The sequence below is a fragment of the Pelobates fuscus genome, chromosome 6 (assembly GCF_036172605.1).
Source record: "Pelobates fuscus isolate aPelFus1 chromosome 6, aPelFus1.pri, whole genome shotgun sequence".
Taxonomy (NCBI): Eukaryota; Metazoa; Chordata; class Amphibia; order Anura; family Pelobatidae; genus Pelobates; species Pelobates fuscus.
The window spans coordinates 123,471,526-123,489,689 of NC_086322.1; the positions used below are offsets into that span (position 1 = coordinate 123,471,526).

The following is an 18,164-nucleotide window of genomic DNA, read 5'->3' on the forward strand; positions in this document are numbered from 1 at the left end:
GGGCCAACGTCAGCATGCATGTTTGCAAGTGAACGATAATTTTAAGCACTGTGTGCCCTTTGGCAGCACTTGCAGCAAGCGGGCTAATAGAAAAGCATTGGCAATGCAAAGGTTAATCATGTTCAGCTGGCTGGCAATCACTAGCCACGTTAAAGTTAAAAAATATTAAAAAAAATAGCCATATGCCCCTGTCTGACATGGTACAGGTGGGGGCATATCTATTAAACAGTGGGCAGGCAATGGCCACTGACTGCTCCCTGTAATAAAAACCAAGCAGTTGGACAGCCAGTGCTGCCCAATTTGCTAGAGAGGCCTCAATGGGGATGCAAGTGTAATATAAGACAGAGGATGTAGTTGGGGATCTATCAGGTGGGCAACTTTAAAATAAGTAATGGGAGTGGACATCGTAATGTTTCCCCTAACCCTACACATGGTCAATGGGTGAGGGATATTCGATTAAATAAATAGGGGGACATACTAATGACTGCTCAAAGTAATAAAAAACTAGAAAGGCCCCATCCCATGGATCTTTGGCCACATCCCTTTGTGCTCACATGGGGACAGAGGGTGGAAGATACTTATTAAATGGGGAGATCTCACCCATGGAGAGCGGTTGGGGACTACTAATTGTAATACAGAGGGAACCTTGTGTTCCTCCCCCACTCCCCACACACGGGATGAAGTTGGGGCTATTAAAACAATATACAAAGGTAGTGTCCTCCCTCAAATCAGTTCCATTGTTCCCCCCACCTAGGTAAATAGGGGTCTCAAGTTATCTGTCCACCCCCCACTATTTAATTTACAGTCCTCCACCTGATGCCCATGCGGGGGTCAGGCTAAGGTATTAGATAACCCCATTATTTTAAATTGAGCAGCCTCTGGCTGCTCACTGTTTAGCTAATATGCCTCCACCCTCTACATATCAGGTGTGGGCATAAGGGAGGTTTATTGTAATATGAAAGTCACATTGACCTCCATAGACTTTTTACATTTAATTTGTTTTTAGGGTTTTAACCCCTTACGGACCAAACTTCTGGAATAAAAGGGAATCATGACATGTCACACATGTCATGTGTCCTTAAGGGGTTAATGCGGGCAGCTGGCTGTAGCATATACTAAGCAGTTGCCACAAGGTTAGCCCTCACAGCGCCAATATTTTTTTTTGTTAATCTATTTGCCCACTAGCTGCAAGTGCTGCCAGTGGGCAAATAGTTTGAACTTTGTAAATCCAGGTCTGGAATTGAAGCATTCAGGTTGATTAGGAGCCTGACTAGTCAAGTCCAGACATTGTTAAATAGTGTGAGTGAAGCTCAGACTTTGCAGTCCAAAGAACCCTTTATGTAGCCAGATGTTTTTGACCCTTTTGGTTTAGGGCTTTTTGGACTTCAATGAATAAACATGCAAGTAATCTCCAAGGATATTATTACTATCGAGGTCTGTAGGCTCCTTTCTTTTTCTTTTTTTTTTCTTTGTGATCAGACTCCTTGGTGAAAATCTTTAAAAAAAAAAAAAAAAAAAACCACATAAAAGATAGGTAAAAACATTTCAATAGGAGGTAGAATTAGATAAATATGTTGGAGTCATCTGAAAACAGTAAAAATAAGAGTAATGAATCTTTAAAATGTATCTATAACAAACAACATATTTTATTGTAGGTAATAAAGCAGGAAGGAATTGGTAAATCGCTCTATGAATGTTCTCTGTTTGATCTAGTCAAGTATGATGACTACAATGGAGATAAGCATCTGGCCCTGGAAGAATTTTACAGAGCATTTGGTAAGTAAAATACATGAAGGTGTTCTGTGCTGAAAGCTTCAGCATACAGTACATTCAGAATACAGGTATTTAGTACTTTAGTCACAAGTTTGAGTACTGCAGCTTGCTAACATATAGTTTGTATAGTTTAGTTTGTCTTTTTTTATTATTATTCATTGTCTCCTAAGACCTTTTTATCAGAATCTCCCCTATTTATCTGCCTTTTCGCACGGACTGAGCAACTTAGACTTTATTTTTGTGAAATTGTGTGCTATAAAATTGATGAATTATTGTGTTCATAGACAATGACTTAGATACAGTGGTTTGCATTGTTCATTTTGGTCCAATTGGTTTATTATGTTGCTTCCCAACACTGTATGTATATTTACCTCTAATATTTATTGTGTATTTTTTTTATTATTATTTTCTTATTTTGGAAGGGGGAGATATACTTTTATGTTATTTGACATGCTACTGTGTGTTTTTTGGTGTCCCTATATTTACCTACACTGGATTTATTCTTACTTAACATTTTAAAAGGTTTTTTGTTAGGGAACACATTGGTACTCAGTATCGAATGGGAAATTTCATTGCAATTCTAATATATTTTTGATCACTTTAGAACTCATAGTGTATTCTCTTTACATTCTTCTGCTTTAATGAAATACATACATTTCAGTCACTTGAATAATTTTATTCCATCTTTATTTAATTGGTAAGGGAATCTTTGGCTATTAAGAATTTAATTCATATGCAGCATTTGCAGCAATGTCCAGGTTTGGGTTTTCACTGTACCTTTAAGAATGAGTAAAAATAATTTATAATTTGTTATAGTTTGTTATTTGTTATAGTTTCCAATTTATAGAGAGCCCTAAAGTTAAAATGTTTTATAAATAAGAAAATTGGTACAATATTTTTTATAGAATGATTGAAAAATGTTCCCTTCTTAGTGAGCTCAGCTCTTGTGTCACCTCTTAAAGGGACACTCAACATAGCTAAAGCACTTTAGTACTAAAGTGTCTTCTGTATGAAGAGGGTATCCTTTTTCATTTCACAAAAAATAAATGCAGATTTCAATAGAAAATTAAACATTTATAAATTAACATTGTTACATCTCCCTAGCTGTCAATCACACAACCAGTCCTGTTACTTCATTGTTACTTAGCTTGGTGGAGTAGCCAAACCAAATATGCAGGCAATTGTCCAGAGCATCTGTTTTGCAAATACCTCTTATTTAACTGTCTTGGAAAGTCAAGGATTGGACAGCCACAGAAAGTCTAGGCGGGTTTAGAACGGGAGGGCTTGCAAAAGGCTTAAGACAATAGATCTGCAGCTTTTGCGAGCTGTTTTTAAAAATACTCCAAAATGCATGCATGTTTTAATTTGGTATATATCTATTAAATAAAAAAAATATGTATTTTTTTCCATTTGAGTGTTCCTTTAATGATTGGGTTTATGTACTGTTTTTTTTGATCTGCTGTTTAGGGGGGTGTCATCTTAATTATGTTCAGAGGTGTAGTCCTTGGGCTTTTTAGCCACTAATACTCATTTCTTTTTACAAGTCAGGACTCCAAAAAGGATCCTAATTTAGAGTTCTCTTTGTTAGAAACGTTTCCATCCAAAAGGACATTTTTTTTTTGCTTTAAAGGGAAAATGTCCCTTCTCTAAAATTTACATCCAGAATAAATCACCTATAATTTGTGTTAATCCTGTTATTGTGAAATATTCTATTATCTTTTAAATTTACATTACAAATTTTGCTAATTACATCAAAATCCAGTTCTACCAAGACAAATCCAGTACCATTGCAAATGAAGAGAAATAGAAGTATTATTTATTATTCCATTTTTCCTATTCTCTTTATCCTTTCTCTATTATGAGGCAAACGACAGAGCATATAACAGTTACATAGTTACATAGTTACATAGTTACATAGTTACATAGTTACATAGTTACATAGCTGAAAAGAGACTTGCGTCCATCAAGTTCAGCCTTCCTCACACCTGTTTTTTGCTGTTGATCCAAAAGAAGGCAAAAAAAAACAGTTTGAAGCACAATTTTGCAACAAGCTAGGACAAAAAATTCCTTCTTGACCCCAGAATGGCAGTCAGATTTATCCTTGAATCAAGCACATATTACCCTACATTGAAAGATTATATCCTTGAATATTCTGTCTTTGCAAGTATGCATCTAGTAGCTGTTTGAACATCTGTATGGACTCTGATAAAACCAGTTGCTGATAGAGAGCCAAGATGAAGATACCCAGTTGCAGTATAAATAGTACTGGATTACTACATTTATTTTTATTTTTCATAACTCACAAATACACATTTTCTAAATATAAGGGATCATTAAACATAGAATTGAAGAAATTGAAAAAGTTGACATTAAGTGAAGGTATGACAATACAATAGTACATCGTAAACATGAGGAAAAAATAAAAGAAAGAACACATTCAAATGTAGTACAAAGGCAATAATGTTGTAGGAGTCATTCTAAGTGAAATATAACACAATGACAGGATTTTATATTAAGGATACAAAGGATTCCAAATCGCTTCAATTCCATTTAACAAGATGCTTAAAAAAGATATATAATGAGAAATTATTCTATGCACATTTACTATACAAATACCTGCCTCAAACTAGGTGAAACTTCTTTGGAGAAACTGCTACATCGAGGAAAAATAAATGTAATATAAAGAGTTGATTTTTCAATTTTGGATGTATTCTTTATTTTATCATCTTCTGTCTGTTTACTTTAATGTTTCATGTCAGTTCATTGTTGTTATTAACAAATAAAACAATTTCCATTATTTAAATGCTAACAATTAATGCTAATTATAACCAAAATAAGAGAAACAAATAAATATTAAAAACACAACCATGTACTATGCACTCAATTCATAAGCAGATGTATAAATAAGTGCAATCTATGAAATTAGTTAAATTTCGGAGTTAGAAAAAAAAAAAAGAAACCCTATCTAATAGGACTGTTTGTGGTTAGAAAATGGGTCTATCTAGATTTATCATGCATGTCTGAAGCTTTGGAGGAATTCTGCAATACTGATGTTGTACCAAGATATGTCAGCATACATCACCTGAAAATCAGCAATATTAAAAGAGCACAAAACCACCAACCAAACAGCACAAATCTAAATTCAAAGGTTACACAGAAAAATAGAAACATAGAATGTGACGGCAGATGAGAACCATTCGACCCATCTAGTCTGCCCAATTTTCTAAATACTTTCATTAGTCCCTGACCTTATCTTATAGTTAGGATAGCCTTATGCCTATCCCACGCATGCTTAAACTCCTTTACTGTGTTAACTCCATAGGTTCATCCATAGGTGTACATTTGGCAGCTCCCCACAAGTTTTTATGTGGGGAAAGATTTATTTGCAGAAGTTAGAAACACTAAGATTATTTTTCTGGAGGAGAGGCTACTAAGCCCCCCAAAAATATGGGAGAAACTTAGTGTCTCTTTTCTTCTGTAATACATTTCAGTTCTGCAGGACCCCTCATTGTTAGCTGTTTGGAGAATTTTACTTAAGATTAGTTATGTATGTAAAAAAATGGGTCTGGTTTGAAATATGCCCTGTTTTAGCAGGTTTTGCACATGCCTACTGTCCTTTAAAAATGGTTTCAAGGAAATTCCATTGAGTTGCCAGCTGCCCATGAGTAGAGGGATGCCATTGGCTTATCTATTCATGGGCCATCATTGGCTGATAGCACCAAGGAGAGAGAAAAGCAATAAGCCACCTTGGAAGTAATACAGAGAGAGCACAGCACATGTAGCTCCTAGCCCCTGCCAAATGTATGTGTATAATAGAATTTTTTTGTCTACTCCAATAGCCCCAATGACTGACTAAGCAAGGGAATTTGCTTAAATATATATATAAAGTCAGGGAGACCTAGGGGTACAGTTCTGACACAGAGCATTGTGTTGCTAGTCGCTAATAGTTTTAATAGTTCCTACTGCACGTACCCACCAACTTCTTTAAAGTGCTCAGTCACTCTACAGCTGAGACCTGAGACACTCATGTCATGACTGCTTTAACCCCTCAAGGACAGCGGGCATGCTATGCCGTACTTAGGGACAGGGCTCTAAACGCTGGGGGGGCGGCATAGCACGTCCATCCCGTCCTATGTACTTACCCGGTCGCCGGCGTTCGCGGTATGGGGACTTACCTAGGAGCCCAGAGAGTCCCCTCCATCCTCTTTGGCCCCCCTGGGCCATGTGATGGCGAGGTCCTCGCAAGGCATTGCCAGCAGGGGAGTGCCTGTAATGACAGGTACTCCCCCTGCTGTCTGAAAAAAAATTAAATACAGTTTAAAACAGTTCAAAATACAATTATATATACTTACCACTATATATACTTACCACTCTAGATGTGGCCCCCTTGTTCATGGTGCCTAGAGAGATATCAGCTATGCCTCACTGATGATATATTTATTATATATATGATCTGAGTATATATATATATATATACACACACACATACACACTGTCTACGTGTATTTTAATAATATATATATATATCAAAGTACATATAGAATGATATTGATTATATATATAGATATATCTCTATCTCTATCTCTATCTCTATCTATCTATCGAGAGAGAATAAAAAATAAATATGTAAATACGTAAAAACAATATAAAAAAATTTAAAATAAATAATAAAAAATATATATATATATATATGTGTAATTTCGTTCTAACTGTATTTTAAAATTAATATATAGATATTGATATCAAAATACATGTAGAACGAAATAATATATATCTACATACATAAGTATATACGTATATATCACTATATATATATCTACATACATAAGTATATACGTATATATCACTATATATATATATACACACATATATATATATATATATATATATATATATATATATACACATATATATATATATATATATATATATATATATATATATACACACATACACATATATACACACACACACACACACACACACACCTATATATATATATATATATATATATATATATACACACACACATATATATATATATACATACACACACCTATATATAAATAAAAATTATTTAATATATATATATATATATATATATATATATATATATATATATATATATATATATATATATATATATATACACACACAGTTGCAAGAAAAAGTATGTGAACCCTTTGGAATGATATGGATTTCTGCACAAATTGGTCATAAAATGTGATCTGATCATCATCTATGTCACAACATTAGACAATCACAGTCTGCTTAAACTAATAACACACAAAGAATGAAATGTTGCCATGTTTTTATTAAACACACCATGTAAACATTCACAGTGCAGGTGGAAAAAAGTATGTGAACCCTTGGATTTAATTAACTGGTTGAACCTCCTTTGGCAGCAATAACTTCAACCAAACGTTTCCTGTAGTTGCAGATCAGACGTGCAGAACGGTCAGGAGTCATTCTTGACCATACCTGTTTACAGAACTGTTTCAGTTCAGCAATATTCTTGGGATGTCTGGTGTGAATCGCTTTCTTGAGGTAATGCCACAGCATCTCAATCGGGTTGAGGTCAGGACTCTGACTGGGCCACTTCAGAAGGCGTATTTTCTTCTGTTTAAGCCATTCTGTTGTTGATTTACTTCTATGCTTTGGGTCATTGTCCTGTTGCAACACCCATCTTCTGTTGAGCTTCAGCTGGTAGACAGATGGCCTTAAGTTCTCCTGCAAAATGTCTTGATAAACTTGGGAATTAATTTTTCCTTCGATGACAGCAATCCGTCCAGGCCCTGACGCAGCAAAGCAGCCCCAAACCATGATGCCCCCACCACTATATTTCACAGTTGGGATGAGGTTTTGATGTTGGTGTGCTGTGCCTCTTTTTCGCCACACATAGTGTTGTGTGTTTCTTCCAAACAACTCAACTTTGGTTTCATCTGTCCACAGAATATATTGCCAGTACTGCTGTGGAACATCCAGGTGCTCTTGTGCAAACTGTAAACGTGCAGCAATGTTTTGTTTGGACAGCAGTGGCTTCCTCTGTGGTATCCTCCCATGAAATCCATTCTTGTTTAGTGTTTTACGTATTGTAGATTCGCTAACAGGGATGTTAGCATTTGCCAGTGACTTTTGTAAGTCTTTAGCTGACACTCTAGGATTCTTCTTCACCTCATTGAGCAGTCTGCGCTGTGCTCTTGCAGTCATCTTTACAGGACGGCCACTCCTTGGGAGAGTAGCAGCAGTGCTGAACTTTCTCCATTTATAGACAATGTGTCTTACCGTGGACTGATGAACAGCAAGGCTTTTGGAGATACTTTTATAACCCTTTCCAGGTTTATGCAAGTCAACAATTCTTAATCGTAGGTCTTCTGGGAGCTCTTTTGTGCGAGGCATCATTCACATCAGGCAATGCTTCTTGTGAAAAGCAAACCCAGAACTGGTGTGTGTTTTTTATAGGGCAGGGCAGCTGTAACCAACACCTCCAATCTCATCTCATTGATTGGACTCCAGTTGGCTGACATCTCACTCCAATTAGCTCTTGGAGATGTCATTAGTCTAGGGGTTCACATACTTTTTCCACCTGCACTGTGAATGTTTAGTTGGTGTGTTCAATAAAAACATGGCAACATTTCATTCTTTGTGTGTTATTAGTTTAAGCAGACTGTGATTGTCTATTGTTTTGATTTAAATGATGATCAGATCACATTTCATGACCAATTTGTGCAGAAATCCATATCATTCCAAAAGGTTCACATACTTTTTCTTGCAACTGTATAGATATATGTGTATGTATACATATATGTTTATGTAATTATTTTACATAATTAGGTCATTTTATTCATTACAATTTGCAGGACCTGCCTGACAACCCAGGCTGAAAGTCCAGGGAATTTAATTTGCTGGCACTATATTTAACCCTGTAACTTTCCAAGACACCATAACACCTGTACATGGGGGGTACTGTTTTACTCAGAAGACTTCGCTGAACCCAAATATTAGTGTTTCAAAACAGTGATACGTTTTACTTCTTTGAAACACTAATATTTGTATTCAGTGAAGTCTCCTGAGTATTAAAGTACCCTTCATGTACACGTTTTATGGTGTTTTCAAAAGTTACAGAGTCAAATATAAGGCTTGCGTTTCAGTTTTTTCACATTGAAATTCGCAGATTGGTTACATTGCCTTTGAGACCGTATGGTAGCCCAGGAATTACAATTACCCCCATGATGGCATACCATTTGCAATTGTAGACAACCCAAGGTATTGCAAATGGGAAATGTCCAGTCTTTTTTAGTAGCCACTTAGTCACAAACACTGGCCAAAGTTAGTATTTATATTTGTTTGTGTGTGAACAATGCAAAATAAAAATTTGAATGCCAACACAAATGGAGAAACTGTTCTCATTATGTTAGGACACAATTCGGCAATTTCGCCAACGTTCTGTCTAAATGACAGGACGTTCGGGAAAAGTGATAGGAAGCATCAGGGGAACACTACAAAAGTTGAGAATTATGGAAAAATTTCTGACCACAGAAATTAAGTACACTTTGCTCCTCAGAGATGGTCAGGCGTAGGAAACCTCCATAAGACAAGCAGTCCCTACTTTGTCTTATGTTTTAAAGAAAACTAGAGCAGATAGGAAGAAATGAATAACAGATCCTGACAGAGGGAGAGAAGATGAATCAATCGGGGAAAGGTAAGTTTGGCATGACAGTGCCGCTTTTAAAGTATTGTATCAATGTTTTGAGTTTTTTTTAAATAACAACTGCAGTGCTGTCACGATAATATACCCCAACACGCAGGAATAGTTCACAGTCAAGAGACAAGAAACAGAGTTCGTCTTACCGGACCTTAGAATGGCCGGACTAGGACGAGAGAAAGACAGAGTCAGAACAAGCCGAGGTCAAGGGAACTGAGAGACAGCGTAACGTAGAACAAGCCGAGGACTGGTACACAGAGGACAAAACAGCGGATAAGCGAGCAAGGATAAGGAGAGAGCGGAGTCAGGAACAAAGCCAAGGTCAAGCACCAAAAAACCAACTGAACGATACAAGCACTAAAGGGAACTGGACAGAAACCACGATAGGGCAAGGAGCAAGGGGAAATAGGAGAGTATAAAAACCCTAAGGTTCACTTTGATTGGCTCCTGTCATATCCACGCCCCCAAAACGTGAGTGAATGGGGAATGTGGCCTGACAGGGGCCAATGGGAGACTGATTCTAATTTAGTCTCCCACTGTCCCTTTAAGAGCGCGCCTGAGACGCGCGGCGCGCTCTTAGTGTCGGGCGGGACACGTGAGCGCTTCTCGCGGTCAGTGCCCGCCTGACTGAACTTCTCATGGGCTGAGCCGCGCGCGGCTCGTGCAGGAGCAGGACCGCGCGCGGCAAGAAGAGAGGACCCCGGCCGGCCCCTGGAAAGGGTAAGTACCGCTACAAGTGCCCAGTCACTTCCACATATCTGGGTAATCAAAACCACACCAATACAAAATACTTTCATTACCTTAATGAAGTGGCGTGCTATTTGCCAACCTCAATACTTCAAACCCTAATCAGTGTATTAAAACAGTCAACATCTACCACTCTAGATGTGGCCCCCTTGTTCATGGTGCCTAGAGAGATATCAGCTATGCCTCACTGATGATGCCTAACAAGGCTGAAACGATTGTCTGTGGTAGCTGTATCTCTCGTGCAGAGAGAACTTGTTGGCATTTCGGATCTGGACTGCCCGTATGGGTGGGACCAGTCTGATATGTTTCAGAGATGTTCTCTCTGTAAAGATGAGCTAAAACCAGCTTGAGATCTGAGCAGGGACCCACCGAAGGGCTGGCTATTTCAGCTGCTGCCCATTCTCAATATTCTCTTGCGCCCTCTTTTTTTGATCTATCACTCTAAGACAACATAGCCAACTATAAACACACTGCATAGTCAACCGAAGATCAAGGTTAAAGCTGCATCTCCTACAGTCCTACAGAAGGAAATAGACCAAACCTTTCGCCTTCATTTATATTTTCAGCAAACATTCAGAAAGCTTTGCTAAACTGAGAATTTGCGCCTGTGTCAACATTTAAATAATGTTTCCTAAATGAGCCATTTTTGTCAGTGAAAAACCTTAATAATATTTACATCACACGATTCCTGCAAAGCTGTTGCAGATATTTTTACATTTCAAACTGAACGAATTAACTTTAAAATTACCTTGGTTTAAAAACACTTCTTGCTTTATAAATGCGTTTGACATTTCACTATAAAGAATCCTTTAAGTAATGCACCTTTGAAAGATAAGACTACAGGGCTATTAATTTATTTACATAGATTATATATTTTTTGCTAAGGGCTTTGGACTGACTAATTAAAGTATTTAATTTACCTTGGTTGATTTCGTTAGTCTTCCAGCTAATGTTTTGTTTACTTTAATTAAAAGATGCAATCATTAAATGTATCCAAAATAAGGATTTTATCAATAGTCAGCTGAATATAATGAACAGACTTCAAAAGCTGAGGTTACTTTGCACATTTCCTCAAATTATGTAGATGTTTTTCTTTTTGTATTCAGTGGCAAGTGCTTTACCAGGAAATCATTACTTTTTTCTACAACATAAGGAATGTTCTAAGCACCATAACCAATATTGCATACTTACCTTCAATTATGTGAGAACCAAATACTCCATTCTATCATTTGGGAACACTTTAGGCATCACATTTTACTACCACCAACCAAACTCCTAGATTTTATTTTGTTACGTGCTGGGGTCTCGGATGCCAAACATTATGGTATTTTAACTCTTTCAGTGCCACAGAAGTAAACATCACATTGTGTTTCTCCCTGCGGTGTTAACAAAAAGGTTAATTTCATTGGAGAGTACAAGTTTCAATGTTGTCACAGGGATCTTTGCATCTGCATTTGAACGGAATGATTTACAGCATAAAATATTGATATTTTCTGAGCCTATGTCCTAACACCATCCAGTAAATTGTAATTGGCATCACTGAGCCTACGGTGTCTGGTTGTTAATGTATATCAATAATTACAGTGCTTATCCACCTACCATTAACCAAAATAGTTCATTATTCAATAATTACTATTGTATAGGTATTTATTTATCAAGAAAACAAAATACTTACAAGTGTAGCTGAGTTTAAAAAAAACTCACCTTAATACCTAGATCTGCCTTTTAACTTGCTTGCAGATAAATGTGAGTAATAAAGGGAAACAAAAGAAAGAGTAAAAGAAACGAGTCAATATTGCGTATCTCGTCAGATACTATAACATTTCCCTAGTTTAATGAAAACACCAAAATGCTTGATCTACAACTCCATATCAATCTATAACATTTGTAATACAATGATAATAATAGCAGACCACTTTGCACAGATTCTGGTTTGGTTTAAAGTAAAAAAATGGAGCATTAATATTACTTTAACGTGAAATGACAGTACTATAATAAAACTAGCTTAACACCGGCTCAGTTATTTATCACCACAAAGTTAGCTTCCAGCTTTAATCACATTTTCATTTGCTACCTGTCTGTTCATCTTGAGATCACACTGTTCCCAGAGGCTGTATATGTGTCTCTCTGATTCTTATGCAATTACATCCAAATGCTGATTATGTTACCCACACCTAGATGTATAGCAAGTTTCTTGGCAATAATAAATGCATTTCTTTTTTATACTTTTTCCTTGTGGCTAAATATTCTTTTTTTCCCTTCATTTTCTAACTTTTTTTCATAAAGTGCAATATGATTGACGGTTTCAAACAGACATTTATTGTGCGACAATGGTTCTTCAATTAGATAAATTATCTAATTTTTAGTAAAGGTAATAATAATTAATAATTAGATAAATTATCTGATTTTTAGTAAAGGTTTTAGATATTTTTTAGAGGCGTGACATACAAATGCGGGTACCTTCCCCCTTAGGTGAAATAATGAAAATAAATGAAATACAACATGAAATATTTCTATATAAATGTAGTTATTTTGTTTAATCACACATATCTTTGTGGCATTATTTTAAATACCAATAATAATACAAACTCTCTGGTAGGTTTGCAATAACAAATAATTATTCAGAGACAAACCATAGAGGAACATACAAGTTACTTGCACACAAACTAAAAACAGCAACACACCCGCTACTTACAACTAAGCATACTAACCATCCTAAGATCTCATTCATCGCAAGAATTCATTACTCACCCAAGTCCTTTCCTGGCCACATATAGAAAGGAAGTGCAAGAGAAAGAGTTGGTATGTAAGCATTATTAACTAATGATGTGGTTTTGTTTAGCACATTAAAGCGGTACTGTTATGGCCGCATCCTTTTTTTTAACCCCTCTCCCAACTCCACTACATTTTATCGTCCCCCTAGTCACCCTCAAATGCTACTAGTTTTCCCATTGTACCATTTTTAAATGCCTTTTTTCTTGCCCGGACCTAGGTCTGAGGCACCGTGATCTTACTGTGGGCAGATAAAGACCCCATGATAGCACTGTGAAATTCTGGTGCATGCCAACTTGAACACAATATTTAACATAAAACAATATAATTACATCAGTTGATTCAATCTACATACGATTAAGTAGGATGGTTTCTGTAACCTTGAAGGAAACAGTAATGGACAAACAATAGTGCAATATGTAACAGTTATTTAAACTATTTGAGGTAGAAATATAGTGTGCAAACTCACAATAGATAGAGCTGCTAAGAGCTTTGCTGTAATGCGCCTGGACCGTACAATCCCTGTCTATGGATATTTGTAGCTTTGCTTGGTAGTTCTTTCGGTCCAGTATATATGAGAAAACATATTAGAAAGGTCTGATATAGTATAGGGAGGGTTTTAGGCATTCTTATGTATCTTTGGTAAGAAATATACCGGTGTTTTTGGAAGTTTAAAATTAAGATAACTATATTCATTAAAGTCCAATTGATTGTCATTTTCTCCTTTATCTAGAAATTTGGTCAATAATATTGCGATTCCTTAGGTGGGATCTCCTTTTAATTTTATAAATGTTATAGGGTAATTTAATTGTTTGCATGCTTCTTTTTCATACATTGCTTTTGATAAAATTTCAAGACCCCCCTTGTCTGCTGGTTTTATGACTATAGAATCGTCATTCTGTAGTTCTCTAATAGTGTCTTTTTCTTTTAATTGATATTAAATTTGTCTCCATTATTTTTTTTCATTGTTTAAAAACCTTATTTCTTTACATAATTTTTTCTCAAACATATCAAGTACACTAGATTTCAAACAGGATGGGTAAAATTTACTTTTGTTCTGTAAAAGACTTTTAGTGTATGAATTTTTGGCCGTGATCGTCTCAATGTTAATTGTATTAGTTACGTTTTTATCATACCTTTGTCCGTTACTGTTATTTTCTCTACTTACATAAAACCTTTTTAAGGTGACATTTCACACAAATTTGTTTATATCAATAAATGCTAAGAATGGGTTAAAAGTTTTAACCCTTTATTTAATACTTTTAATTGTATGTTATTAGAGGTTTGCCCCTAACCTCTAACTCTTTTTCATGTTGCGAGTTCTCATGAACATTTCTTATTTATTTAAAAGTAATACATACAGTACAGGAATAAAGGGATATTGGTGCAAAAACTGTAGCTCCTATCATCAGTGTTTAATCACTCCTAGTAAACACACGTATAACCAATCCATATAAATAGCAGTTGGTAAGAGCACACACCACAAGTAGAATGGCTATTACCTCTTTTACAATCTTGAATAAGTTCTGCAATATAAACATAACACATAAACCATAGTATAGTACAGGGATAGGCAACCTTCGGCACTCCAGATGTTGTGGACTATATCGCCCATAATGCTCTAACACACATAATGCTGGCAAAGCATCATTGGAGGTGTAGTCCAAAACATCAGCAATGCCGAAGGTTGCCTATGCCTGGTATAGTATATAAAATCCAAGTAATATAATTTCATAGAGCCAATAGAATTAAACTCACATAATGTTGAGCCTCTTTGCAGGCTGAGACTTTCAGCACTCGTCAAATATAGCCTTTGCAGTATTCTGGATTCTTGTCTCCAGCAGCCTTGTCTCAAGATCTCCTTAGAATTAGCACAGTAATCAGGATCCAACCAGGATTAATGTACATAAAAAAGCCAGTAATCTCACATTTGGATTTTATGTACTTTAAGAAACACTGTCATGGTTGAAATGCGTCAGTGTATTGCCATTTGGATTTTATTTCTGTTCCCAATAAAGCCAAGTTTTAGTATTAATCCTGGTTGGAACCTTATTACTGTGCTAATTCTAAATAGATCCTAGGAGAAGGCAACTGGGGCTAATAACCCAGAATATTGCAAAGACTATATTTGATGAGTGCTGAAAGTTTGAGTCTGTTATTTAAGAGTCTCAGCAGTGTGTGAGTTTGATTATATCGGCTTTATATGTTTTTATGACTTGAATTTTATATACTACACTATGGTCTGACCTCCCTAGCCACTAGTCTAACCACAGTTTTGCTCACCTGCCTAGCATGATTATTGAATCTGGTATAAGAGGCCACACCCTGCTAAACAAATGGCCTTTACATTAAATGATTGAAGTTGATGCTTTCATCCTGACTAGACTTCTGATCCTGGCTCCTACTAAGAAAACCTTCTCTACTCTGAATTGCATTGAACCCATCCTGATTTATCCTACCAACCTGCTTTATTTCCAATCTGCTTACTATCAAGAAGCTTGGAGACAAAACCTGATCTTTAATACCAACCTGCTTTATTCCAAACTGGACTTTAATACCTTATTATTTTTGTTTCAAATCTACCTACCAAAACCTACGAAACCAACCTGGATAATACACACTTTCCTATTATTTGCAACTATCCTGAATGACCCTGTTACAACTATCTGAAATCTGCAGTACTGCCTCCAAACCAAAGACACTGATCACCTTAATGTCTAACTAACATGTATTTCTTAAACCTTTATAAATTTTGTTTTGTTCTGTCTAGTTATATTTTGTTTACATGTAACCTATACTTTCATTTATAGGTTTTCCTTGTCTTTTTGAAATAGGTACAAATATAGGGTGCGCCAATAAATAAATAAATACTGAATAGCAAAGTAAGAACACTGGTAATAAAAACCAAATATAAAATACAGATACCTCAATATAGTAATAGTTGTTCTAAAATAAAGATAAAATGTGAAAATCCTCAGTGCCTGGTAAGTATAGGTATTTCTTCAGACTTGATAACCGAGGTATCCAGATCCCATGGGTATATGTAGGAAAAAAGAATAAATAAAACCCTAATAGTGCAATATGTCCAAATAAAATATGCAAATCTTAAGACAAATCCAAGTAATTACTCACATTTTATAGCGCTCACACCAGCTCTAGTGTAGTACGCATATAGTCATTTATTCTCCACTACTAGGATATCACAGGGATGCACAATTCACGGATGTCGTTGAAGTCGGGAGTGTATAAAACCCCAAACATAATTTAAAAAGCCACAATAGTGCTCACTGCATAACAAGGTAAACAAGGAGTAACAGAGGTAGAAATATACTCACAATTTACTGAGCAGATAACCCGCCCAGTGTTATCAGCGTAGGTGGTATAATCCCCACCTGGGATTCTTGGTGAGTTCCTCACTGTAGGTGTAAAACAGGGTGGCAGGTAATAAACAAACAAGGACTATGACACAATACTGTGGTAAAGTAGCCAATACATCTTTATTAAACAAATAAAACAAAAACAATCCACAATGTTTTTTCCCCAAAAAGGGCTTTTTCAAGTGGTTATACTTGAAACGCCTTGTTTTCTGTCAGGGTGGCGGTCCGGTGCCCGGAACCCAGACACAGTGTCCAGGCGGCGGTGCATGGACCGGGACCCAATATGCCTGATGATAAGTGGGAGTCTTCAGCGTGGAGGTGGATTAGCAGGGTCTGGTGCAGGGTAACCGCACGCCCCCTGGTGTTGAGCACCAGCGTTTGTGCAGCCACATACCAAGACCCTGATTCAGCTTGTGCGGATAACAGGAACTAGGAGCATGGAAATTAAGCAGACCTCCCAGGAGCTGAATAGGTAGGCTCTGCAGCAGGATTGTATCCAGTACTAGAAACAAGGCAAGACTAGAGATAGGCACCAAACATGAAAACAAGACAGAACTAGTAGAACCCAGAACCAGAGAAGGATAGTAAGCTAAACCCAGAACATATACACAAGACATGAGGAAAACATGAACATAACATGGGCATGACTAGACAGGACTATACATGGACTGGGGATACAAACTAAAACAAGACAAGATAACATAGGCAAAACAAGAGGAGAAATAACTAAGTACTACATATGGAAATCATGGGGGTTTAGTCACACTATATGATCATACATTGCATAAGCCTGCCAACAACGCCAATGTACCCCATATCTGTCAGGTCCCACACTGCCTAATGTATACTAAAACATCCACAGATTCAGAACACATATATAGTACTTACCTGCAAGAAAGGACAGAAGCTTTGAGCCGCTGCCTGCAGGAACTCTGGAACCAAAGGGAAAATGGAAAACAACGGGTGTGGCAAAAAACAAACATTTAAATGAAACCAAGAGACTGGGAAATCCAGGGACGGAATATAAGAATGAACCCAGAAACCCAGCAATAAGGAAAACTAGACACAGAATAGAAAACCAAAAACCAAGAAATACTAAACAAGAATAGTAACAGGAGTACTGGATACCAGAAGCCAAGTCCAGACATGGAACAGAGCAGCGCAGATCATGACATTTTCGCTGTTAAGTCTAACAGATTTTTTTTATTAAGGGGTTTTCTAAATACATTTATGATGTTGCATATTTCATGAACTGGAAATACTGATTCTGGATGTTGTATTTGTATTTTCTCCAAGACCTGCAGTTGTCCATTGAATTAATAACTGTTGAGAGGTACAGTATATTCTATTAGAATAGATTTTATATACATTGATTAAAAGCACAGGTAGCCAATTTCCTAATGAGTATGTATACATTTACAGTATGTTTAATCCTACCTTAAAAGCATTGTGCAGCTTGTTATATAAGTATAAATAGTATAATTTTCGATACAACAAGATGTTTGAGTAGTACACGTGACTAAGACTCTATAAAATGTAATGCAAATGCAATCAAATGATACAATAATTGTTCAAAGCTCATTTCAAGTCAAAAATATCTTTGCATGATCCATGAACTACAACACATATATTTGAAATTGGACACCAAAACAATATTGTTAAACAATTCAGAGTATATTCTAAATAATAGAATATGTATGCTGCATATTTATACTGTAGACTCAGTAGACACAGAAGTACAGTCATGTAGATTTAATATAACTGATGATTGATGAAAACAGAGAATAACA

General features: G+C 36.3%; 1 protein-coding gene across 4 annotated transcripts in view; it reads left to right on the forward strand.

Annotated features, from left to right (window-relative positions):
* Positions 1 to 18,164, forward strand: part of FSTL5 (follistatin like 5) — a 1,067,859-nt gene that overhangs the window by 475,042 nt on the left and 574,653 nt on the right. For all 4 annotated transcript variants that reach the window (XR_010091251.1, XM_063458208.1, XM_063458210.1 and 1 more), the window contains one exon: positions 1,656 to 1,776. Coding sequence is in view for 3 of the 4 variants with exons in the window: in XM_063458208.1 (XP_063314278.1) it covers positions 1,656 to 1,776 (121 nt within the window). In the remaining variant the exon portion in view is untranslated. The remainder of the gene's footprint in view (positions 1 to 1,655; positions 1,777 to 18,164) is intronic.